General features: G+C 37.3%; 1 protein-coding gene across 2 annotated transcripts in view; it reads right to left on the bottom strand.

Annotated features, from left to right (window-relative positions):
* TPR (translocated promoter region, nuclear basket protein) overlaps positions 1–26,335 on the bottom strand; it is a 44,377-nt gene extending 18,042 nt beyond the window's left edge. For both annotated transcript variants that reach the window (XM_069789564.1, XM_069789565.1), the window contains exons 1-33: positions 26,132–26,335; positions 24,310–24,414; positions 23,779–23,852; positions 21,170–21,266; positions 20,708–20,811; positions 19,891–20,055; positions 19,064–19,156; positions 18,860–18,940; positions 17,323–17,410; positions 16,680–16,820; positions 15,599–15,690; positions 14,019–14,216; positions 13,382–13,489; positions 12,605–12,831; positions 11,730–11,893; positions 11,241–11,380; positions 11,011–11,159; positions 10,549–10,711; positions 9,979–10,113; positions 9,044–9,184; positions 8,706–8,874; positions 8,042–8,208; positions 6,945–7,097; positions 6,146–6,262; positions 4,847–5,050; positions 4,573–4,757; positions 3,934–4,081; positions 3,401–3,538; positions 2,566–2,697; positions 2,165–2,295; positions 1,583–1,793; positions 1,064–1,210; positions 418–616 (exon numbers count right to left, since the gene is read on the bottom strand). In XM_069789564.1, the coding sequence (XP_069645665.1) occupies positions 418–616; positions 1,064–1,210; positions 1,583–1,793; positions 2,165–2,295; positions 2,566–2,697; positions 3,401–3,538; positions 3,934–4,081; positions 4,573–4,757; positions 4,847–5,050; positions 6,146–6,262; positions 6,945–7,097; positions 8,042–8,208; positions 8,706–8,874; positions 9,044–9,184; positions 9,979–10,113; positions 10,549–10,711; positions 11,011–11,159; positions 11,241–11,380; positions 11,730–11,893; positions 12,605–12,831; positions 13,382–13,489; positions 14,019–14,216; positions 15,599–15,690; positions 16,680–16,820; positions 17,323–17,410; positions 18,860–18,940; positions 19,064–19,156; positions 19,891–20,055; positions 20,708–20,811; positions 21,170–21,266; positions 23,779–23,852; positions 24,310–24,414; positions 26,132–26,282 (4,717 nt within the window). In that variant the 5' untranslated portion in view covers positions 26,283–26,335. The remainder of the gene's footprint in view (positions 1–417; positions 617–1,063; positions 1,211–1,582; positions 1,794–2,164; positions 2,296–2,565; positions 2,698–3,400; positions 3,539–3,933; positions 4,082–4,572; positions 4,758–4,846; positions 5,051–6,145; positions 6,263–6,944; positions 7,098–8,041; positions 8,209–8,705; positions 8,875–9,043; positions 9,185–9,978; positions 10,114–10,548; positions 10,712–11,010; positions 11,160–11,240; positions 11,381–11,729; positions 11,894–12,604; positions 12,832–13,381; positions 13,490–14,018; positions 14,217–15,598; positions 15,691–16,679; positions 16,821–17,322; positions 17,411–18,859; positions 18,941–19,063; positions 19,157–19,890; positions 20,056–20,707; positions 20,812–21,169; positions 21,267–23,778; positions 23,853–24,309; positions 24,415–26,131) is intronic.
* Positions 26,336–26,537: the final 202 nt, after the last annotated feature.

Here is a 26,537-nt window from a genome sequence, read left to right as displayed (position 1 = left end):
TTCTTACACCATCATTCCTCATAACATCAATTAAAAATAGAGGATGCAGCATGTTTTGCACCTGTACACTTAGGGAAGGCAAGAGGGAAGGGGAGAATTACCCTAGTTGTTAGTAGGGTCAATCTGCTCTATCAACAGAAGGATAAAAAATGGGAGTTATCATGTTGGCTGGCCAAAACTAAGCAAAACTTTTTTTAGCTCCAGTCTACAGCTAGTTATATACTTTTATCAACTCCTGAAGTAATTAAAATTTAAGTTTTAGAACAATTCCTGTAACATCTGATCTAGAAAAAACTTTTAAGTAAAATATAAAGACCTATTTTCCAAACCATCCTTTCTAAATGCTTTTCCATAGGAATAATCAGAAACCCAAACAGAAGAAAACACCTGAAGGACAGTAAAAAAATACTATAATACCAGATAACTGTGCAATTTTCTGCTTGGCCGCAAGCAAGGTCTTCCTAGTTTTCTCTTCCTTCTCGGTGATCTGTTGCCTGAGCTGTTCTTCCTGTGTAGTCTTCTCTTGCAGATCTTGATGAAAACGACCAAGTTCTGATTGTAGCTGTGTTACCTGCTCCTGAAGACTTCTAACTTCAGTCTCCTTTTCTGCTATAGTCTAGAGAGAAAGAGAGAGTGCAACTATTGGCCACAACCCCCAGCTACTTTGGCAAATATATAGTCCAACAAGATCCAGGGACCTAGTATTAGCTGACCACTGTATTAAGGTTAAAAGGCTTCTAACCAACAAGAGGGGAGCGCAAGCCCTCTCTGAATGCAATAGTTGAAAGAACAGCATTCTTTCCCACTTATCGATTCCAAGAAACAACATGAGACATGCTAGACACAGGATTTAATCCAGGTTTGAGGTCCCTCTTTCCCAACAAGGTAGAGGCACAAATAGGTCACTTCAGATATTTCTGTGCATACATGTACGCGTGCACACACACACACACACACAGAGCAAAACACCCCCACATTCGTCACAGTTATGCATTTAAGATTGCAGCAGAGTACAGTACTCTGAAATTGTTCGCTGTTCTTAACTTGTTCAGGCTGTTCTTACCTTTTGTAAACTTTCCACCTGAGCCTCCAAAGCCTTTGTCTTCACTTCAGCTTGACTGAGAGTGTCTTTCAGCTCTTGTACTTCCTGGACAGAAACTTGTTCTTCTTGTTGTTCTACAAAAGACTGAGTTGATGCTTCCGCAACCATCTGAAATACGTCAAGTGGTATCAGGCTAAAGGGTACTATCTGATTAGAACGTCATTATTTCCACAAGCTCCTTTTGCATGCAAACTGATAGTTTAAAAAGTTCTGGGCAAAAGCTAGGAATTCTAATGAATGCTAAAGTTCTGTTAAGAATACTGCAAAATTTTAAGAGATACGCAGCTCGTGTTTTGTGGTAGTTTGAGGTAACTGCAGAATAAACTATGTGATTTTCTGCTTTTCTCTTCACAGGTAAGTACTCATACAGTACTATACTAAGGGAACGTAAAGACCGTTAGCTAGATTATATGTGACTCTAGATGAAAACATACTTTTTAAAATACACTTTTTCTTCATTTGCCAAGAAATTCTGTCTACCTTATCATGCTGTGCTTTCAGCTCCTCGTACTGAGTCTTGTACCTGCGCCCAATTTTCTTGACCTGTGTTATAGTTTTCACTTTTTCTTGTATGTCAGCCACTTTAGCATTTAGTTCTTTCTGCAAAGTATCCTTTTCTGTTCTTATTTTAGTTACTTCATCCTTCAGGCTCTGAACGAGATTCTGGCTTGTAGTCAAGGATGCATTGGTTCTAAATAACAAGAGATTAGAGGAAGATGCAAATGAGATGTTTGAAATAAACAGTACATTTCAATATTGCTCATTTATGCAATATCACAAGCTTTATCTTTAGTGAATTGTTTTCTAGGATTTTGCAATACAAGTGAGTGTTTGTAGAATACAAATTATTCTTCAATACATTAGTTTAGAACAAGTTCAGCTAAAAGACAGCTTCCAAAACAGTTCTCACTTCATTTTACCTGCATATTATCAAGCTACAGTAGGAATACCAAAGGTTTCATAGTTACATGGAGACAGTTAAGAAATAACACTTCCAGATACAGCTTTATTTAAAATACTTTGCTTTGCAAAACACTTTTTACTAATTAACTTATACCACACCTGGCTATTTCTGCTTTAAGCCTGCCTGTTTCTTCACTCATCTGTTGTATACGCTTGGTGTTTGCCTCCTTCTCTGAAAGCAGCTTCCTATACTCTTCGAGATCAGTGTCCTTCTGTTGACTCAATAAATGCTGAAAGGTTGAGAATTGCATTTTCATAAGATGATTATACAGTTATATCCAGAAAATCTCTTTGAATTAGAGCTACTGCTTTTGCATTTTGATTTGGAATGCCTATGAATTAGAATAGCCTATTTTGAAGCTGCATAAACAATGCTTTATAATTCAAACACATTTCTTAGTTTGTCGTTTTTTTTAATAAAATTTAGTTTTTTAGTTTGGTTGTTTGGGTTGGTTTTTTTTTTTTCCCCAAAATCTTCTTTGAAAACATGCATTCCCCACCTGAGTCCGGGCTTTCCAGCGCTTAACATCTTCTTCCAACAGCTTTTTCTCCGCCTGCAACATTCCACTTTTCTCACTCAGTTCAGCATTAGACTCTTGGAGAGGTAGAATGTCTGCCTCAAGCTTGCGTACCTGAAAAAACACAAATGGGGATTAAACTCCCTGGATGTTATGACACTGAAAGAAATGGAATATGGTAGGCCTTGAACAATGACAGTAAGAGCAAAATCAACACCCTCAGGAACCCATGACATAGCTTCTCTTCTGACTCTCTGATTTTCAGTGGCCAGCTGGGGGCAGGGAGAAGGATGAGGAGCAAGAGCAGGGATGATCCTACAGAGAGAAAAAATACCCCTACGACTTCACAATCTTAGATTCTCACTTTTTGTACTTTGGTACAGGAAACAGATTATTCATTACGTGTTAGAAGCCAAGCAACACCGCACCAGATTCCATTAAAATAACTGGTGTGTAGGAATGGGAAGAGGGAGTATCTCCCTTTTAAACACTTAATAAACCTGTGGTCTGCTTTGCATGTATTCCTGTGCCATTTTTCATTTATCTGCTGATAATATCGTTGTTACTGGTATATCTCTAGCCAAGGATAAATGCCGATTTTCAGTTTCATTTAAACAAAACTGAACTTTAAACTTTCCAATGTTCTAGGTAGACCAATGTCTTCTAAAATTCTAAATGGAAAGTTTCCTCATTTGTGTATGACGTAAAGAAATAATCACAATCTAAATCACGTATTTATTGTAATTAGCAATGGTATGTCCAGACACTAACTCACCAGCTTGAATATCGAAAAATTTACATGAACCTCAGGACTAACCTTTGCTTGAATTTGTTGTAGCTCTTGTTCTAGCCTCTCCTTCTCTTCTCTCAGCATCTTGTTGGTTTCTATCAGTACATTCATGGTCTCAGTTTTTTTCATTAATTCTTCATGCTGTGCAATGGTTTTTGCTGTTACCTTTTGAAAAGATTTAACTCAGTCATTTGTTTTGCTTGCACATGCACATATACTTACTTGGATCTGACATAACACCATCTTGGAAAGCTACCATGGCATTGATTATCTCACATGTACATCTAAAACAAGTAAATATCACTTAAGAAATGGGAGATGGGGAAAAAATTGAAAGATATTATCTTTATCTTCCCTATTTATGTGATTTTGGAATTGCCACACTGCTTCACAGGACTCAAAACAAGATCCTCCATTTGGCTATATAGCAACCCCAGTTTAAAAGCTCCCGATTCTTCCAAAACTTCATTTTTGGGCACAGGCAGCAAAGACAAAGAGTAGAACGTAGAGTACAGCCCTTGCTACTTATTGAAATCATAAACAATAATATCCAACCATACCTGCACCTTCTCTCTCTCAGCATTGAGACTGTCCTGCAGTTCCTGGAGTTCCCTTTCCAGGTACTCCACTCTCTGACGGTAACGCAAACTCTCCACCTGGGCCACCTCAAACCTAGTCTCTGCAATCTCCTTTTCTCGACGTATAAATCTAAATAATATAAATATATATAATATAAATCTAATATAAATCTTGACGTATAAAGTAAGAAAATGAACAACACATCATGTCAATGAAAGTGCAAGACAAAGCATTTTAAGTTGAAGCGTCTTATATCTGAAGGTCTACTGAGTAGAGAAATTGGTTCAGAAAGATCAAAAAGAAAATCCTAGAGAAAAATTCTTGAAAAATCTACATCAAACCCCTAAAAACCACAATGAGAAAAAAATCACCTCTATGAATCTTTCTTGCCAATTACATTTGCTAAAATCTGATTTAGCTTCCTGTCATAATTGACTCTCAGTTTTTTCCTAGGAGTAGAACCTCCTCTATTAGTTACTGACATAGTACAACCACCTCCTACCTTGCAAAAAAGCACTTAAATTTTATACATTATCCTTCAAATACAAAGTAATACAGAACTATTTAACTTGGCAACTAATTTATAGCCACCGAGAGAAGGAGTCCAGAGCTAAATTTACCTAAGGATTTCTAAGATTTGTTCCTGGGATTTGCCTTCCTCATTGAGAGAAACATTCACAGCAGTTGGCATGGCTTCCTTCATAGAAGTCACCATCTTATCACTCAGACTTTCCAGCTGTTCATGTAATAATCGATTTTGTTTTTCCAAATCTTCACAGCGGGATGCAAGTTTTGAAGCTTCATCCTACAAGAAAATTGTTTAATGGCTGTGAATTCTGTGGCTGAATTTCTGTTAACTGAAAAAACCCACTGAAACCCTAAAAACAATAATACCTTGATCATTCTCTCTCTCTCTTCCCAGGATGCTTTGCACTCTAACAATTCAGACTCAGCTTTCCGAGCGGCTTCCTCTAGCTGCTGCCTTACTGCTGCGTTCTTGGCAACCTGGTCTTTAATAGCCTGTAATGCTTCAACATCGGCAGCATGAAGCATTAATTCCCGTTCATATTTATTTTGAGCTTCAGAAGCCATCTTTGCCTGCAGAAGAATATAAAAAATAGATTCTGTTACCTTTAATGTTACATGTTTGACATGTACAAAGAGATTCTCAAATTCTAGACAAAATCAGTGACCGCTAATCAAAAAGAAAACCATTGGCCAAAACCTCTTCATTCTCAAATACAATAAAGACTGATAAGCTTAGAATGGTTCCCTTAAAGAAATTATTGTTTTTAGGAAAAATTAGAATTTGAAATAATTTTCTTTAAGTGGCTAGCAGGAGGACACACTCTATAGTTACTCAACAATCAAACCTCTTGCTGTAGATTCTGCACTGATAACAGGCAGGTATTAGTCCAAGAACATCCAGTGGTTACTTCTACATGTGAATGAGCAAAGATACTTACTGCATGAGGTTAAAAAGCTAAGGACAGACTATGGTCACTGTATTAGCTGAAAAAAAATAGAAATGCCTGTCTACTAAGTTTTGGGCTGGATTAAACAACAGCCAAAAATTTTTCTGCATCCTTTACACTGATCAGTGTTGCTGGAATTCTCACCTGCAGAAAAGTAGATTTCCTTTAAAAAGCAGTTGGTAACAATACAGTCTTATCAGGTACTACTAAACATCATATTGCCCCATAGCCTTAAAAGATGACAATTATGTTTCGGTTAGAAAGATATTTTCTCCATTGTCTTGTTGTGAGACTTCTTGTTGTGAGGAGTTTTTTGCTCCTCCCTCAGGAGATTGAGGTAGCAATTCATTAAAAACAGTTAATTGCATTCCCCAATAAAATTTTTTACATAATAAAACAGACCTTAGAAACAGTAAGCCATTGTATCTTCTGTTGTTTTCTTAAATGTGACACAAACTGTGCTTGCAGCACAATGTTATATTCAAAGTCAGTTTAGTTGATATTACCACAATGTTTGATCAGGTAGAAAAATGAAGCATTAAATAAGCAGCTGTTTACAAAAGAGAGAAAGTGCTCTTACAGCACTTTTCTTGCCTCCACAAGTCTCTGATGAGCAGCACTACCTTTAAAAAATGTTTTGAGTTCAACTAAAGAACAATGAAAAACTAACATTAAGTTTACTACCTCTGGCTAAAATAGGCAAATACTACAAACATACTTGTTCCTGGCAGTCACGTCTGGCTTGTTGTTCGTTATTTAGAGCTGCGCTGGCTCTCTGAAGAGCTTCCTGAACTTCTGACTGCACGGTTGACAGACTCTTCTTTAGTTCCGATAGCTACAGTGATGGGGTAGGGGGAACAACAAAAAAAAAAACAAAACAAGAAGACTGAATGGCAAAGTATTTAATACAGCAAGGCTTTGAATGTAGATAGTTGTGAATAATGTAGAACCGAAGCGTGGTTATTTTATTTTATTTTATTAAATACTAATTTTAATCTAAAGAGAAATACTTTCAAGATTTTGACTTATTAATATACAGAGCTCTTTCCTGGTAAAAATCTATTACTGTTCTTTCAGAGTTGGACCTGCACTAATTCTAGTTGCAGTCACCTTGTTTCTTTCAATCCCAGTAAGAGCCCAAATATAAACTAGACAAACAAGGTCATAGACCACTCTGGTTTTAAAAGACAATTTGGTTTTGGCTCATGTTCCAAAAAGGGTTTTCTGAAACCTTTCTCAAAGGCTTTTACTCATGTTTTTCTGCAATCTCTGCTCTAAGTTCAGGAAGATAGTGACAGCTTTAAATACACAATCACCCTAGAAAAATTATAAGGTTAATGTACTACTCAAGTTTGGAAACCTCTCACAAATTTGTTAGCCTTTTGTACATTCTAGAAGATTTAGTTTTGCACACTACTATACTGTGAAAACAAACTGAAGTTTAGGGAATTATGTAAAAGTACATTCTTGTGGACTCTCTACAAGGGAGTTTAAGGGAGGGGGCATTCAGCACACACCTGTTGTTCCATATTCTCCACAGCTTTACGCTTCTCCTCTTGCAGTTCTTGCTTTTCTTTCTCTGACTCCATCAGCTTCTTTTCTAGCTGTGCTTGATACTCTGAAGACTCCTTCAGACGTGCTTCAACTGTTGCACGAACTTCCTCTGTCACCTTCATTAAAATCCACCATAAGAGATCATTTTTTTTCCCTTTAAATAGGGTATTTTGATATGAAACCAGTATTTTATTAGCAATTCAAAGCCAGAATAGGTATTCCTAGCACCTCATGTAGAATAACAACACTGAAAATGTGGAGAATCACAAACAGCTTTGAATTTTATTTTTTTTTCCTTCAAAGCTGCAATACCTCATGAAGTACACATAAGAAATGTTTTAGGGGACTGCACTCAAATGTGCAGTAGTCAGCATATCTTTTTATCACACACTAGAATCTGCAATATTGTTAAAGCATATCAAGCCACGATGAAGTTTTTACAGTAACAGAACACAGACAGGCAGAGAACTTGGATACTAGACAAACAGCACTCCATCGTGTACTGATGTTGTAACTTCTGTAGAAGATGAGAATTCCGTTTCCCCAATTTATCTTATTTTGATATGCTAAACAGCTTGGAAGAACAGGCTTCATTCGCAATTAACATGGTGGAGTGTATGACAGATCAGAAGGTCATTCTTAAGCTTTTCCCATGAATACCACATATAGTGTTCTTTTGCATCACTGAAGACCTTACTGATGCAGAAGGTGTAAATTAAATTGCTTTCGATTGAGAGCCAATTAATATTTTTAATCATTGATCACAGGGTTATAAGGAAGAGTTTTTAAAAGTCAATTCCCCTCTTTCAAAGGAAGACATTGGCAGAATACAGCTTTGAATCAAATTTACAATTCAACGTTTTAAAACTATTCTGCAAAAATGTTTAATATTTCCATGATTAAAAGTGTTTTTAATAAAATTGTCTAAAATATGGTCTTACTACATTATCTTCTAATGCCTTCTAAACTAACTTTAATAATCCTACAGACTGTACTGTAGTGCAAAAAAAAAATTTCATTTTGTTTGCTTTTGCTCTAATAAACAATGGCAACTACTTACTTGTTTTTCCTTATTAAGGGATTCCTCTAGACTAAGAACCATGGCCCTGTACTGTTCCACATTACTAGAACTAGTCTTGAGTCTTTCTCTCAGGTCATTAACTTGTTCGTCAGCTTGTCTTAGTCGACTTACAAGATCATCCACATCTTCACTTGTACTAGGCTGACCTATAATATTAGAACACATTCATTAACTGATGAAGGTTAATTCAGTTTTTCAAAACACTGTTCTGTTGAAAACTGAAGTCTTTTTAGGATAATAACATGGAAAAAACAATCACTCTCACAAAGCTTCCCTAAATAAAATTGTTAGCCCTAACCAAAATAGTGGCTTACAATAAACATTGTTGATTCAGACAAAAAAAAATTGGTTATTTAAAAACAAGTTACCTAACAGACTTAAGTTCTTTCAAATAAAAATAAAAGGGATCCTTTCATACGTTTTGCTTTATTTTTCCCCTTTGTCAAAGACTGCTTGGACATTAATTTTACTTTAACAAATCACCCTGGTTATAATCGGTTGAATATGTAAAGAGATAATAGTGAAGAGATTTATTATTTAGTGTACTGTCCTCCTAATCTAAGTTATTATGAATTATGAATTTTACCATTCTGCAGACAGCAATGTTTAACAAAGAGAAATTCAACGTAGAAAACCATCTTACCTTTCCCTGGAGCCCTCTGCGATGACTGAGATGCTAGCTGTGCCTCTGTACTGTTAAGCTGCTGTTTCAACACAGCAGTTTCTTTCTGGGCATTCTTTAAAAGTTCTTTTGTGTTAATGTGACGGTTTGTCTCAGTCTCGAGTTGCCTCTTAAGATCCAGGATATGAACCTGAAAACACAAGGTTCTTAAACTTGTAATTATTCACAAATGGCACAAAGACCAAATATGTTTATAAATTTCACGTATGAAAAACAATGCACTGTAAGCTGGCAGAAGCCACATAACTATTGCTTTATTTTCACTAAAACAAGTTTAGCATATTTATAATTATACTTACCTCTTGATTTTTGGTAAGGGAATGTCTTTGTTCCACCTCACTTTCTAGTTTCTTCTTCAGCTGAGATATCTCACGCTCTAGCTTTTCTATCTGATTATTGAGTCTTTGTTTTGTTTCTGTCTCAGACCTCTCCAGTATTCCCTGATAAAAGAGCACAATGCACTATGCTTACAATACACTTTAATAAATTTCTTCTGATTTACTCCAGCACTTCATACAAAGTTGTCACACTTCTCCCATCACAAGATAATTACTGCAGGGAGCAAGCAATAATAGGTACATATAGCAAATTAGGAAAAGTAGCACTTACAATGTATGACTTAGTTTTGAAGGATTTTTTAATAATATTGATACAATAAGTATTATTAGAAGAAAATCTATTACTCATGCAGTCTAATTCCAGGGATTAATAAAACCCAAAAGATCTACTACAGAAATAGAATTCAGTCACATAATAAAGTGTGCAACCTTAAATATAATATAAAAATAAATATATACTCTAAGAATCAATATACCTTATAATAGATGACATAAAAGTATAAAAGTAAATATACCTTAAAACAATAGAAAAATAAACTACCAAGGCAGGCACTGGTATATTTTGCCATCATAAAAATTAACATACAGATTTTTTCCTTTTACTTTGTTCCATGTGTTATGTTCTCATTTTACTGGGAAAACCCTTCTCATCAACTCAAAATTATCAGGACTTTGCCCAGGTAAATACTAGAGTATCATAATTTAGGATAGGAATAACAAACGTGCTTAAACAAGTTGCTCAAGTATTTTAAGTTAAGTGTCAATTTGTAACAACAACAAAAAAGAAAATCCATTTTTAAGACCCTATGCCATGACTGTTTTATTCCATTTCATGTGTATTTATTAAAAACTCTGAAAGACAGACCAAACTTGGACATAAGAATAATACCACATACCTGAATAGTTCGCAAATTAGTAAGCAGCAAGTTCTGTCCTCTTTGTTCAACTAATAAAGACTCACGTTGCTGAGTCAAACGCACATCTGACATCTTCAAGATATCTTTCTCTTTTTTTAAGTTTTCTGCTCTCACCTTTAAGACAGCAAATAATAACAAGAACTTTGTTATCAATCCCAAATCTGTCCATTAATTTTAATATTACTTTTTATGATTAGTTTATACTGTTTTTAAAAAAGAGCTTTTAAGTTTATAGATTGTAAATTAAAATTCATGCAAATTAAGCCAAGAACACTAAGAACACAACTGTTTGACTAATCAAATTCTGTTTTCTCTGTAAACTGAAACACCTTCGGAATGTTGTTGCATCTTCACTCTGTACTCGAGATATTTTGTGGAATGTTACAAATGGACATACCAGATATACATGCATACAAGCTTTTACAGATTTAATAGCTGATGCACTCAAAAAGCCACACATTCAAGTTCTGACAGCTTTCAAGATAATCGTAAGAAAAACTCTCATGCTAACGTGGAATATCTAGCAGTATAATACACTGTATTACTAACCTCTGCCACTGCCAGTTTTTCATTAGCTCCCCTCAGGTCTTGAGTCATAGTGTTAATTATCTGCTCTTGCTTCTGAGTTGTTGCTGTGAGTTTCTGGGTTCTTTCATGCAGAGATGTTATTTCTCTACGATAACTTTCAACGTTATCCTGCAGCATTTCATAACTTCCCATGGAACAACAAAGCAAAGTTTACATTTGCCACATTAAATTGTTTAATTGCAAGAGGTATATGAACACAGCTGTATGTTTCATGTTCTTGTGCATCACTTTTCACATATGTGGCTCACTCAACTAGAAGGTATATTCTTGATCCCTCCTTCACTATCTCCTTTGTGTTCTTTAACAGAATAGACAATATTAATGTTTAACTGGCAACTCTTCCTGAGCAAATGATATCAAGCAATCAACATAATTCTGTTGACAGAGAACACATAAGGCAATGAAATTAAATAACCGATTTACCGTTTGGAGGCAAACTCCAGCTGTGTGGATATCTTTGCATTTTGTGATCTCAAGTCTGTGACCTGCTCTTGAAGCTTTTCATTTTGTTCATTCAGCAACTTGTCATTCTCTGCCTTCTCTCTTTTATAGTTCTCAAAAACTTCCTGCAACTACATCAAAGAACAGACATTAAAGTGCTGACAAGACTAAAAATAGGGATAGCTTTCTACAGTGTTTATGGAAAAATATACCTGCTTAAGTGCAGCCTTAGCCTCCACTGTCTCCACTGACTCAGTCACTGACAATGGAGCAGGAGTTGATATGGCTTGAGGTAAATTTGGACGCTTTGGAGTAGATGTAAGAGAAATCTCCTCTGGTAATATACCTGAAGCTAAAAAAAAAGATAAAGGGAATTTTAAAGGCAACAATTGAATGAATGCTTGCCAAAGCAGAAGATCACACAGTCACACTGAAATATGGCTAGAAAAATACTGTATTGCTAGGAAAGTCCAGAACACGTCATCACCACTACATGTCAGTCATTATGTAGCAAGTTATTATACTGTAAAAATAATATCATGTGTCTAAATCAAAATTCACGGGTTTTCCAGTGAGTAAGGGTAAAAGTTGAATACTAGATTAACAGAAGTTACTAGTACCATTACAGCACCATTACTGAAAACTCATAAAAAATGACAATTTTTTTTTTTTCTCCAATGGTGCAGAAACATGAAGCTTACCTTGCAAGGGAATGATAGCTCCTGTGGTCTGTGCCAACAATATGCGGAACATATCACGCTGACGAACTATGGACTCAACAAGCTGCAACTGATGATGACGCGATTCACGCAGTTTTTCCAGCTCATTAAGAGCTTCCTCAAGCTGACTCTGAAGCTCAGAAATTCTGAAACCAACAACAGTTGTTTTCAGTGACACACACAGCAAGGCATACCAAGATGACACAACCCTTACATTTTGTCATAGTCCTTCAGTGTACATTTATTGCATCTTTGAAAGTTAAGCACCACTGAGGTTTTTGAGCAAAATTATAGGAAGACTGGCCTTTGGGCTTGCCATTTTGTAGATGACAAAGGAAGTAGGCCTCTTCCATGAAAAGCAGAATAGAGACAATTCTATTCACGTGAATAACTTCAAACAACAGTCAGTAGCATAAGCAGAGAATCAGGCTGCTGATTATTTATTTTAATACAGAAATACATTATCTGTGGGCTTTACAGCTAGTGAGTTAGACATGCACATATGTAATTTTTTGTTCGGCTAATGGCAATGAAAACTTTTCTTTTTCGAAAAACAGCTCTGTTGTGTGAAATCACATTCACTAAAAGACCGACAATTATTTTTACTTTGGATTTTGATGAGAGGACCTATTACAAGATACATAGCTATGAAGCCATTTTAATCGAAACCTGAAGACAGTGTTGCTTAGTAACAATTTGCCTTTATGACTTACACAGCTGCTCACGAGCATATGTGCACTTACATATGCAGGTGCACACAATTAATAACAATCAGAAGCAAAAAACTGAAAAGTGTTTGAATAAATCTCTGTTACTATTTAGTATAAACAGTTTACTAGAAGGAACAGATAGCTTACTTTGATGATGTTGTTTCTTGCTCCTCTTTTTCTCTAGCTTCTCCAAGCTCCCGAAGAGCCACCAAGAGACGCTGATTCTGCTGCTGAAGTTCTTCAATATTTCTGTAAGAGACTAGATGTTGAGATATCACTTCAGAAGAGCTACTGATGTCAGCAGAGCTCACTTCTTCATCACGAATCACATGATTGCCTCTAGCTTCTTCAAGTTCCATTAAAAGCACACGAATCTGAAAGAGAACATTCCAGTGTAAGACTTGCACACAGACTCAAAAGTTCACTCTGAAAAACAATACATTAGAAATAAAGTACTTGGAAATTAAGTATTTTTTTCCTACAATATACAAACTATTACAGTCAATAAAACCTTGTAAGATAATTACATTATAGAAAAAACAGTCTGACAAAAGGAAACCACATCAAGGTCAGAAGTAGATAGTCTGTGTTCAGTTCTGCGAACAGATCACAGGATGTTCCAATCAAACAAAGAAGTTATATAGCTATCTATCTATATCTGAATTTTCCATGTCAGATGTTTAACAATATTATCGCAAAGCAGCAGCACTTCTATGCAGCTAAACTTACTCTAACTTTGTAAACAGAAATGGAAATACCACGTTGCCCTAAGGATAAGCTTTTAACATCACTAAGACTTTTATGACAACCAAAGTCTACATTACTGTGGCTGAACACAACTTCAAAGTAAACTTCAGAAATACAGCACCATATTAATAAATAAATTGCAAATAGTACATTTAACCATAGCAACATTTGTTCTACCTGCTGTGAAAGGTCTTTTACTTGTATTTCCAGTCTCTGGTTTTCTCTTTCAAGCAGAGAGGCATGCTTATTGGCTTTATCGGCATCCTCCTGCAATCGTTGGATTTCCTGTGAGGATACAAACATTAAGTAACATGTAGCAATTCAACTCCAACACATTCCTTTCCAGAGAGATAATGTCATGTAGACACATGCCTTGCGAATCAAACTGCACTTTATTACTTTGAAGTAACACTCCAAAGAATAAACTCCAAATGTTTAGGAATCAAAAGCTACACTCTTTCATGCTATATTAGTGTATGTCTTAAAGTTAATGGGAAGTGAGCACCGAAGTCCGATTTTATTTCTTTGGACAAATACTAATCTTTGTTTATAAAGAATTCTACTCTCTCAGAAAATCAGAGATTATAAGTCACCACATTTAAGCCTTCACTGTAAAAAATTCTGAAAAATGTTGGTTCTGTAAAATTCTTTGCACAGCCCACTGAATTGGAAGCTAGAAAGTTCAACAAATATTTTCCCACAATAAAAGTTGACTAAAAGATCAATTTTTTACATTTATTGACAGCCATTAGGATTAAGGAATTAAAAATACATTTTTTCCAGAAATTTACATGCACTTTTATTTTATACTGACCTTCATAGCTTGTTCAAGCTTTGCAGACAGACTAGCAACAGCTTTTTGGGAACGCTCAAATTCTTCACGCTGACGTTTTAAGATGGGTGCTTTGGCTTCTACTTCCTGCACTATTTCATCCAAATATTTATTGATTCTCTTATTCTCCAGCTTCTCCAAAAGCAACTGATCCTGAGTTTCTACATATGCATTGTACAGCTGCAACAAAAGATTTTTTGGTTTTGTTTTTGATACACCTGGACAGACCTCTTAAAAAAGAGCCACTGGTAAGTATACAATTCATACCTTAAAGCAGTAGAATTTCATACAACTTGTCATACAACTTAATTCAGAGAAACAAGTTGGACTTTCAAAACAATGTGTTTTTAGGACTCATACCATGGCAAAGCAGTTATCCCTATTAATTTAAAAATGGCAAACTTTTATAGTTCAACTGTGTGCAATAGAAGAATTCTATGTAAAAGGGACAAATCTTACGCAAGTTTAAGACAACAGAAATATCAAAACTAGTATCACAAAAGAAAGCAGCAAGCACAGAAGAAAGTAATTTAATGGCTGGACAAAATGACCAAAAAAAACCAAAATGAAAATACAAATTGTATAAACAGAAGTGTAAAAAAAAACCATGGAATATGTACAACCTACCATTATAAGGCAATTCCCCCACTCTACTCTGCTCTCGTGAGACCCCACCTGGAGTACTGTGTTCAGCTCTCGGGCCCCCAGCATAAGAAAGACATGGACCTGCTTGAGTGGGTCCAGAGGAGGGCCATGAAGATGATCAGGGGGCTGGAGCACCTCCCCTATGAGGAGAGGCTGGGGCAGTTCAGGTTGTTTAGCCTGGAGAAGAGAAGGCTCCAGGGAGACCTTATAGCAGCCTTCCAGTAGTTAAAGGGGGCCTACAGGAAAGCTGGGGAAGGACTCTTTAACAGGGAGTGTAGTGATAGGACGGGGGGTAACAGTTTTAAACTGAAAGAGGGTAGATTTAGGTTACATATTGGGAAAAAAATTTTTACTGTGAAGGTGGCAAGAACTGCAACAGGTTGCCCAGAGTGGTTGTGGATGTCCCATCCCTGGAAGTGGTCAAGGCAAGGTTGGATGGGGCTTTGAGCAACCTGGTCTAGTGGAAGGTGTCCCTGCCCACGGCAGGTGGGTTGATCTTTAAGGTCCCTTCCAATCCAAACCATTCAACGATTATGTTAAATTTTTCTGCACGTATAAGCCAAATGTGCAGCTGTACAGATTAAAAAATTATGTAAATAAGGAAAAAAAAAAAAAGCTCCTGCCAAAAATGCATACAGAAAATAAGTTTATGTGCACAAAACCCCCTGTATTTCAGAAAAAGAACTTAAAGAGCCTACAAATGTTTTGATCTACTAAAGAAAAACTGTAAGGTACGTTAAAAAAATCCTAATAATTTAGCCAGTAAAGTCTGCCTCAAACGCATGAAAAGATTTCGTCAACTTCAGTCAGGCATTACACCAAATCCAAAAGAGTCAATAAAGTCTGCACCCTTACATGATTAGCATCTCTCTGTTGGCATTTCAAGGGCCTTGAAACCAAAGTTTCTTCTCACTTACCTCGGTTAATTTCATTCCAGGCTTGACTACTTTAGCTACTGCTGCAGCAGTGGGAGACATAGCTGCCAGTTCCTCCTCAGATAATATGGCTCCTGGAGATATAATCCCACCAATTACCATTAAAAAGCTGCAATAATTCCCATCATAAATATTCTTTATTAATAGAAAGAATGTCTTCATTCACCTTTGTGCTTTATAACTACTGTATTTTAAATTACTATTTTAAGCCCTTAAAGTTACTGGTTTAAGAGCTTTCTGTAATCTTTAATATACAGACACATGTGCAAGTGACTGGTATTACGTACAGTATTCCATGTCATACATTATCAGTGTCTCTTACTAGTTTAATTTGAAATGCTGAAAAGCTTTTGCTATTAGACTCTTAAAATTTAGATCATTTCTGAATGTAAGCAACTGAAACAGCGGGAGCAAAGCTTAACATCAGATTTCTCAGCAAACTGCCAGGGCACTGGTTTACTTTCATAAATTAACATAGGGATACAGCAAACACACTTCATGCCTCTCCATTCCTTTGTGCTCTGCTCTCTCTTTCCTTTAGAAATTACTTATATATAGCAAACAAACTATTCTTTTTCAACATAAAAAGACAGAATTATAACAGTGAATACTGAGCAAGATTTAATGTTAGATAGACATTTCAGGACAGAGCTTTTCTGTTTTTTCTTTTGTTGTTGTTTTTTTTAAGAGGAAAATAAGAATAGTTTATCATCCCTACTCCCCTCTCTAGATAATAATTAAAAGCATGACAATTCAGCCTTAAGGAAATGTTTCCTCTCCCTTTTCTTTAAAAAGATAAGTCAGATTAACAAACAAACTTAAAAAAACATTTTGATAGAAATGCATTTTCTGGTGGGCGGGGGGGGAAGTATGTATTTTCATATATATATACACATACACACACATATACATGAAAAAGCTTCTAAAATTCATGATTAGAAATGACCAAAGATGATTTAAGATGAATGCACTTACTTCCTGCAGAAATTCAGCATAGTATTTTCATGCAAGATGATAGAAAGCCTGAGGCTTTCCGTATTTTAGTTCCCAGTGTTATCCGTACCTTTGCGCTTTGTGGCGGACAGTAAATCATTAGCATTCTCCAGCTCCTTTTCCAGTTTACTGATCTTCTCTCTCAGTTCTTTTTCCATTACAGCTTTTGACTCTTCCACCTCGGCCAAATGCTCCTGGGTTGCTTTATTAGCTAAAATTAAATCAGACAAGTGGTGGTTTGTTTGGGTTTTTTTTTTCCTTCTAAAAAGATCAGAATTTGCATATGTACTTTAAATTTAACTTTGTATGATCTGCAGAAGTTCATGCTAATAAGAAAACTCAGTAGCATGACAGAAGCATGAACTGCTGCTTATCACCTTTGCTTAGGAGAGGGCTAAAATATGAACTGTCCTTTTATCAGTGAAAAGGAATCTAAAACAAGAAACTAAAATTAAGACATACCTTGCAAAATTAAATCCTCTCATCAAAACCCAAAGTAAAATTCCAGGTATATATGAAAATAGTTCCTGCCCCAAGTAAATTCAAATAGTCACATAAAATTTTTGTTACAAAGTAACTGATATTTCCACCATCCCAAAAGCCTGATGAAGTTCGTTTCATAAACGCTCAGTATCTATTTTTCAATGGATCAAGACAGCTACGAAGGAGCGCAACTGTTTTGTTGCATTTGCCGTTTCTTACTCACAGCTTACCTTCACCTGCTTCCTTCAGGAGCTTGTGCAGCTCTTCTACAGCTCCTGTCAGTTCATTGCTCTTTGCCTCTGAGTCATCAGCAGCACTCTAAATAAAAGCATTTTATTTACCTTTTAGTCCATAGCAACTATATTTTTATAAGAAAGCTCAAACTTACAAAAAATTATGAACATGTAGATTTTTGAGTAAAATTCTAAAAGATTCACCTAGACTGGACAATTCTCTTTTCACTTGGATTAAGTCTCACTTTGATGCAAACTGCCCATCTGAGAGTAAGAAGTGTCAGACGTTGATTTGATATGACGAATACAAATAAAATGTACGCCCTTTAGCTGCTTTATAGCTGGTGCTGGCTTTGTTCCTTCTCTTCGCTAAAGAAAATTTGGAGAAATTTTGAGTACTCAATTTTAATAATTCTGAAAAATTTGGTATTTTTAGGGAATCTTATATAAACTTGCTTTGCTTCCAGTTAGTGATCTCACAAGTGCAAGACTGTACAATACTTTAGCAATTCCACAAATCCATTAGAGATAACTGAAATAAAGTTGATTCAACTTCTGCTAATCAGTGAAGTCTCAGAAATGCTCCCATGGAAGGGCACTCAATCTTGATGCTGTTAATATCAGGTCAGACAAATACATCAGAAGTTACAAGTACATAGCAAACCCTATGTTAAGCGGAAGACAAACCTTTAAGCTCCTTCAAATCAGTGATTCTATAATAAAAGCATGAATGAGTAGGAGTATAAAAAACAACCAACCAAACCAAAACCAAATTAAAAGGTAAATGATAATACATTATGCTCCAGAAAAGTTAGCTATTGACTTGCTGTTCAATAAAGGGACATCAATTTACATCTAATCAGACAAGTATTAATGTAGACCTCACAGTTAAACAGGGTAGAATGTTTATGTGAGTATCTATGCAAGAAAACTCAGGAAACAGAGCTCATTAACCTATGAATCTAATATGTGTAAACTAAAGAGCAATCAGTTGTCCTCTTTAGCTGACTTTGTCTTAGTCAATATGCTACAGGATATTTTTCAGTCTTTGAGCTGACAAAACAAACAAAAATTACTTCTTTGGGTGGTGCTTATTTGACACAATACATGACATTCAGCTGTGTCTTAATCAGATTGCTAACACTTGCAGTGTTATTTGAAATGAACTTCTACTAACCAAACTCAGAAAAATCTCTTGCATAGTCATATTTTACATACAAACCTTTACCTCCCAACACATCACTTTCATCCAACATGAAGCCTCAAAACAGTTAGCATAAAATTACTATTTTAACCCCAGTTTTGCTTAATTTACAAAATGATCCAAGCAACGTAAGATTTCAAATGCTCCCTAAGACAGCAGCAAAGAACAACCTTTTGGATGTTTCACAGTGTTTTGCAGTGGAAAGTAGTCTTCCCAGATCCACATTTTGTGGGGAAAAAAACCCCTGAAACTGGCCTGCATTACATTTAATGCTAAGATTCATCCCCAAGTAATACTAGTATATGCTTATAACAGAATCAATAAACTCACCTTATATAAATTGGATAATTTTATGTGGGCATTCAGTTCATTGTGGAATCTTTCCTCCATACTACCTTGCTGTTCTTTTGCCTAGTAAATTAAAGAAGAGACAGAGTGGGGGAGCATTCCACTATTTCTGTTTCACACATTTTGTTTTTTTAATTTGTAGAAGCAACTGTAATGCTGTTTCATGTATACTTCAAGTCATCTTACCTCCTTCAGTTTATTCAAAAGTTCTTCCACATGCTTCTGAAGATTTTCATTTGACTGTTTTAAGCTGTTTACCTGTTCCTCCATTCTGGAAACCTGTTCAAAGAATAAATGAGAATACTATGTATAGATTTGTCTTTCTAGTCCAGTTTATTTTGGAAAATACCCATCTCATTGTTTTTTACTTTAAAAAACCCCAAAAGTTCCAGAAAGAGCATAAATGGTTACATTTTCTAAGTCTTTGCTCCCACGCATTCAGCTAAATGAAAAAGTGAGAGTCTCCAAATTGCTCCAATTATGCATAACCAAACAAACCCACAAGCCTCAGTGGAGCTAAGTGCCACAGAAAACCTGACCAAGTGTCAGTTTTTAAAGAAACTGCTCAGGTACTCAAACAGAAGCTCACTGAAACTGTGTATTTTCAAAATACAGCCATTGATTCTGCCATGTATTTTGTTGCAGGAAAATAAAAATATTATCACTCCAACCCACAAAGAATGTTAAGTCAGATCCTTCTGTCCCTTCCCTTCTTAAGATCTGTATTCCCATACATTTTAATAGCATTATACTGTTATAAAGCTTTGTTATCAGCTACTCCAACACATCTAGCTTATAATTAAAATCTTTGACTTTTCTAATCCAGATAATGGTAACTGTACGTATTCCTTAAAAATCACAAGTTAAAAGAAAAAACACCTCCTTATTAATTGCAAAACATTTATTTTTTTTTTATTTGAATACAGTTATTAAAGTACTCAGTTCGGTTTAATACAGTTAATCAGGAGGTATAATTTATAAGAAATGGCAAAAGCACTCAGCAATTACACTACCTCCTCCTTCTTGTTCTCCAGATTACATTTAAGCTCCAAGATTTCATTGCCTTTCTCCCTGGCAGTATGTAGAAGTTCATCTGTTTTGGCTTTCAACTCAGCATTCAGCCACGTGTTTTGATTCTGTAGTAGTTCTTTTTCTTGCTCCAACCTTTTCTCACGGTACTAAAAAGAAAATTGCATAGTGTAATTTTACTGGTTCCACAGAAAATAAAGAAGCTAATCAAAGTAGTACGATCAGAGTAGGAGTAGCAAAAATGTACTGTAATTTGGTAAATAGCACCAAATGACAGGCAGCGTTCCTTATTACATTGGTAATACTGACTTACCAGTCTCTTGAAACTTGAGTTAGTTTCCTGAAAGTTTATGTTAGCTGGGAACATTAACTAGATTAATATCTAGTTAAAGGAAATAAACTAAAGTATCAGAGTTTTCCTTCTCTTTTCTCCTCTCTTTCAGCTTTTTATGGAGTTTATTCTGCCTACAGAGAAATGGTGCAGGTTCACAGTTATTCTTCTCCTTTCTACCTGCCTTCACAGACCTGGAGTTGCTCTTCCTAGTGTGCAGGAGCAGCCACCATTGCCACCAGTGAGATTTGGACATGCTTGCCCAACTTCACGCCCCCTTGCCTTCTATAAATATATATCTTATTTCCAGTCACAGCCACCAATTTTATAATAAAATAACTTGTTATAAATAACAGGAGTACACTTGACCTACTTTCAAAGACAATAATGACAAAATGATGATTACATCACATATTAATAACTACTTATTAGAACATTAACATGTACTATGCATATAAAGTACTACATACCTTCATGGAAACATCTGATGTTTGAAGTTCATCCAACTTTAACTGAAGTTTCACCTTTTCTGTGCTTGCTTCTGTAAGCTTTTCATTTAAGCGTTTAACATCCTCTGGAGGAGGGAAATCAGTGTTAAAAAAAGCTAACTGGATAACAGCTTTAATTACTCAGCTTAACTAAATTGTAAAGAATGAGAATAAGCAAGATATAATGTATGTGATTGTATACTGTACAGTAAGATACTGTATAATGTGTTTTTATATTTACAAAACCAAGCATTAAACTGCTCTGTTTTTCTGCAATTAGCATGTAATTTCCTTCCTTGTTTCCTTTTCTCTAAATACTATTTCCTGCTAATCCATTACTTGGTGCTGCCTATACAAACTGGATACTCCATATCAGTTCAATTGTTCAAGCATGTCTTTAGCAAAATCACGTGAAATATTTTGTTAATATCTTCTTGGCTATACCGTTTAAATGTTCAACTTCCTGAGATTGTCTTTCACTTGTTCGAACCAAATCTCTCTTTTCAGCTTCCAGTTCTTCTTTTTCTCTACTTAAATGGCTCTGAAAAAAAAAAAAACAACAGCAAAAGAGCAATAAAGAAATGTGATCAACTTTCTATAACAGTTTATAGTCACTATACCACCTTGGCACACTTACCATCACAGAGAAGCATGCTAAACCACAGTAAGTTACCCCAGCCAACTGAAAACTGGGATAAGAGGCTTTTATAGTGGGCAGCTGAATCAATCTAAACTACATAGTATGAAAGCATAGCTGCTTCCATTTTTTCTATCATGTCGGGGTATGGAATTCAAACAAAGGCAGGTTAATGTACCTCTTTCTTCTAGTGCCTAATAGCCAACATATTTCAATTAATGTTTTGTTTTTCCCCATAAATCACTCTGATACTAATGTCCAGCTGGCCCTTTGTGCTTAAATGCTAAATGCCACTATCACATAACATTAGACAGCAAAGATGAGAGAGGTATCACGCAGCTTTCAAGACCAGCATTTGACACTGTCTCTCATGGCATACTCCTTGAGAAACTGGCGTCTCATGGCCTGGATAAGTGTACTCTTCACTGGGTGAAAAACTGGCTGGATGGCCGAGCCCAGAGGGTTGTGGTGAATGGGGTGAAACCCAGTTGGCGGTGGGTCACAAGTGGTGTTCCCCAGGGCTCAGTGTTGGGCCCTGTTCTGTTTAATATCTTTATCAATGATTTGGATGAGGGGATTGAGTGCATCCTCAGCAAGTTTGCAGACAACACCAAGTTGGGAGGCAGGGTCGATCTGCTTGAGGGTAGGGAGGCTCTACAAAGAGATCTGGACAGGCTGGATCGATGGGCTGAGGCCAATCGTATGAAGTTCAACAAGGCCAAGTGCCGGGTCCTGCACCTCGGTCACGGCAACCCCATGCAGCGCTACAGGCTTGGGGAAGAGCGGCTGGAAAGCTGCCTGGCAGAGAAAGACCTGGGGGTGCTGGTTGACAGCCGGCTAAATATGAGCCAGCAGTGTGCCCAGGTGGCCAAGAAGGCCAACGGCATCCTGGCCTGTATCAGAAATAGCGTGGCCAGCAGGAGCAGGGAGGTGATTGTTCCCCTGTACTCACCACTGGTGAGGTCGCACCTTGAGTCCTGTGTTCAGTTTTGGGCCCCTCACTACAAGAAAGACATTGAGGTGCTGGAGCATGTCCAGAGAAGGGCAACCAAGCTGGTGAGGGGCCTGGAGCACAAGTCCTGTGAGGAACGGCTGAGGGAACTGGGGCTGTTTAGTCTAGAAAAGAGGAGGCTGAGGGGAGACCTTATCGCTCTCTACAACTACCTGGAAGGGGGTTGTAGTGAGGTGGGTGTTGGTTTCTTCTGTCAGGTGGCTGGAGATAGGACAAGAGGAAATGGCCTCAAGTTGAGGCAAGGGAGATTTAGGTTAGATATTAGGAAAAATTTTTTTACTGAGAGGGTTGTCAAACATTGGCATGGGCTGTCCAGGGAAGTGGTTGAGTCACCATCCCTGGAGGTATTCAAAAAGTGAGTGGACGGGGTACTTCAGGACATGGTTTAGTAGGCATGGTTAATGGTTGGACTCGATGATCTTGAAAGTCTTTTCCAACCTAAATGATTCTATACTGAATAGGTAGTTTTCATGCCTTTGCTTTTCAATTGGCATAGACAAGTCCAGACTGCCACAAGACTCCCTCTGGTTCTAGCTGTATTTGAATGAAGATTAGAATGAAAACCATTGAACTTAGAGTAGATGAAATGAACTGAAGGCCTAATAGAAATCCAAAAGAAGCAACAGGATCTGTTCAAAACTGCATCTAATTTTAATATTCTTTGAAAGACAGCTTTGATAGTTAAGACTTCACTGAAACAGTTTTATTTTGTTAAATATAAGAGTTAAAAGAGTAACCAAAGTATGAACACATGCAAAAAATCAATTAAAAAAATCAAATAAAAGTCAATATTCTTGGATCATTTATAGGCTATAGTACTGCTTCTGCCTTCTAAGGTGTCAGTACAAACCACTTCAGTTAGGCCCAGGTAAGCCCCTCTGGGGAAACAATCAGATCTGTCTTCTCATTGTGGAGAAATCACTCTAATAATGTTTTTGCTTCCTGCTTTAAAATTAGTGGTCTGCTGGATCAGTCAGTGGAAGTGACTCATCCTGAAACCCCATGACTTTTGAGCATAATGCAAGGTAAACTGTGCCAGAGTGTGGGAAAGGATGGGGGAAAAAACACAACTCTTCTTCACACCTTTGTCCAATTTTTGAGGTTCGGCTTAAAGTCACCTCACAACAGGTTTCAGCTAGAATGAAACAATCTATCCAGACTGAAATAAAAGCACCTACTCTGACATATGTTCACCTGTAATTCAGTTTACTAAACCACCAGCATTTACTTAAAAAACCCACACTATTTTCCTGTACGCACAGCCATACGGACATGTAAATACGTACACCAGTACATATTTATACTGATATTGATATGGCCCAGTTTGGAAATTGATTGCATTCTTTTCTGCAATGAGACAGGTGAACCAAAGCCTTTCAACTTATCGACAGGCTCTTCCAGTACCTGAATGGCTGCACTGCGATCCTGAGCAGCTTCAAGTTCTTTATTTTTCTCATTCAGTGACTTCAACTGTTCATCTGTTGGATAAAAAGAAATAGTAGTGAGGGACCTCCACTGTAACATAATGACAGAATTCACTCTCCAGATGCAATTAAGCCAAAACTTCCCTTAACAACATAAGAAAAAAATAGAATTCAAGACTTTGCTGTGGATGGACTAGGTAGTATTGTGGCAAACTAATGCAATGCTCAGAGTAGAGGCATTTATTGTGAAGATCAATACGTAACCCACTGTACTACTATTACTACAAAAATCAGAAACCAAGGTTGTTTCTTTTTTCCATTAGAACAAAAGTTCCATTTAAAAAAAGCCGATTTGAACACAAAAGCAAAACATCTCTCTACTTGCAGAAACAACAAATGTAGTCGATAGATGGATTTTGAACTCCTATTTAAAACTTAAAGCATTTCAGCATACCATTAGACTAAGGAATTAATATCCTGTCCAATCTTCAGAATGTGCAGTCATACTTACTAAGTTTTTTAAGCTCCTCACGGAGAGTTTGACATTCTTGTGTCTCATTTACAAGTCTCTCCTGACTTTGAGCCAGACGCTTTTCTACTTCAAAGTACTGTTGTTCTGCAAAATAACAATGTTATCTCAATTTCACTTAATAAACATTTCTTTTTCTTTCTCACCTTTATCAAGGATCCTTATTAATGGACATCTTTATTAAAGAACAGTATTTATAAAGAAAATATCTAAAAATAATAAGACTACAGTAGAATTTGGAGAAAAAAGTATTTTTGAAGGCAAAAAAGATACATTTCCACATTAAGTTAACATTGTTTAAAATACTTTTGTTAGCGTGGAAAGTGGTATGTTTCCAGCAATGATCCATAAATTAACAGCCTAACTAATTCTAATAGTTCTGTAACATTATTGATGTAGCTAGAGAGCATTTTATCAGCAAATTATGCAGTGTGGTCTCACCAACTTAAAACTTCTTTTACCTGTAGCATATTTCTATACACATACAATAAAATCCACATAACCCTAGGTATCAAAGATTTGATTTAGAAAACTCTTAATGAACACTTCTTAAAATGAACTCTTGTGCTCTATGCTGCATATCCCATAGCACTGAAAAAAATAATTAGATCTAAATTTTGGTTATCTGAAACAGTAACTGTGTCATAGAGCTTAACTGTAAAATACTTAGTAAAAGCAGAACTATTCTCACTCTCAGGCACAGTGGGCTTCTAAGGAAGCACTGAAAAACTTTTATTCATCTTATGCTTCCTATCATACCTTACAATTTCAAATAATGCTGCCCCTCCAGCCATATATGAGAAGAATGGACCTGAAAGAGACTAACCTGCTTAAATCAGTGGGCTACCTTAATTTACAGTACACTTTATTAATTCACCTTAGCAAGATTTTTATCATGAAAGAGACAGAAAGGTTGAAGGAAAGGTGGAAGTAAAGTTTACATCAGACGTATGTCACCTACCCGATACATTAACTCATATTCACAAGCCTGCCCAGCGCTTACACTCATCTACATTCTTCTGTCCTCTCTACTCCAGTTCCCTACTGGTATTATTTTTCTGTGATGTAGTAACCTCCAAATCAATATAAAAACGTTGATTCTATCAGGAACATTTTATATGGAGAGGTTATGGTCTTCAACATGGAATTTAACAGCAAAAGTATAAACCTAAGGCTATCTGAGAGTTGGGTAAACGAATCGTTATTTCTCTGCCACAACTAGGATCAAAGCATGGTCTGAAGCATACCAATGCTTGTTATAAATGTGATTAAAGGCTGTTCTTTAAGCTCATTTCGAATGTAGTTTTAACCCTGAATAGTCCTTTGCAAAAGAAAAAAAAAAAAATCAGACTCCTTTTGCCAAGCGAAAGTGAGAGAAAAAACCCTATCAGGTCTCAACTGAAGGGTCCCTTCCCAGCCAGCGGGCATGCCCCCCACTTCAGGGCCCCTTCGCAGCCAGAGGACGCACACCCCCACCTCAGAGGCCCCAGGTCACCCCCCGAAAGCGTTTCGAAGACAACAACGACCCGTCAGGCCCAAGCTTCCCTCCATCCCTCCCTCCTCTCATCAGGAGGGACCGCGACATCGCGCGGCGGAGGAGGGGGCACCCGGCCCGACCCCAGCCCACCCGTTCGCACCCGAGCCGCAGGCCCGCTGCCTCTGCCCGAGCACCGGGACGAGCGGATACCGCGCAGCCCTTGGGCAGCGCGGCCCCCTCCGCACGGAGCAGCCCGGGGCCTGCCCCGTTCCCGCTGCCCCCTCACCTCCGTTCCCGTCCTTCCAGCCTCCCCCTCCCCAGACTCACCGCTGTCCACCTTGAAGCGCTCATGCCTGGCTCGGAGCCCGTCGATCTCGCTCTGCTGATCGGCCAGGAAGCGCTCCAGCTTCCCCTGCACCGGCTTGGGCAGCTTAGAGAGCTCGGCCCGCTCCAGGACCTGCTGCAGCACGGCCGCCATCTTGGAAGCAACCGCTGCGCTTTCCGGCCTAACCACTACCGGCCGCGACGCGCCCAAGGGTGCAGGCGCCGCATTGCCGCATGCGTGTGCAGGTGGGCCGCCCCCCGCGGAATCATGGGAAGTGTAGTTTTCCAGGCAAGGAGCGGCGCGCCACTAAGCACTTCCGTTTCCGGTAAGGCCATTCCTTCCACCATGTTGAGTGAGGCTAGAGTTGCGGGTTGATACATGAAGGCGGCTAAAATTGAGACAGGAGTC

Source organism: Haliaeetus albicilla, chromosome 8, assembly GCF_947461875.1.
Source record: "Haliaeetus albicilla chromosome 8, bHalAlb1.1, whole genome shotgun sequence".
Lineage (NCBI taxonomy): Eukaryota > Metazoa > Chordata > Aves > Accipitriformes > Accipitridae > Haliaeetus > Haliaeetus albicilla.
The sequence above is the reverse complement of the archived record's forward strand: the minus strand, read 5'-3'. Positions and strand labels throughout refer to the sequence as shown.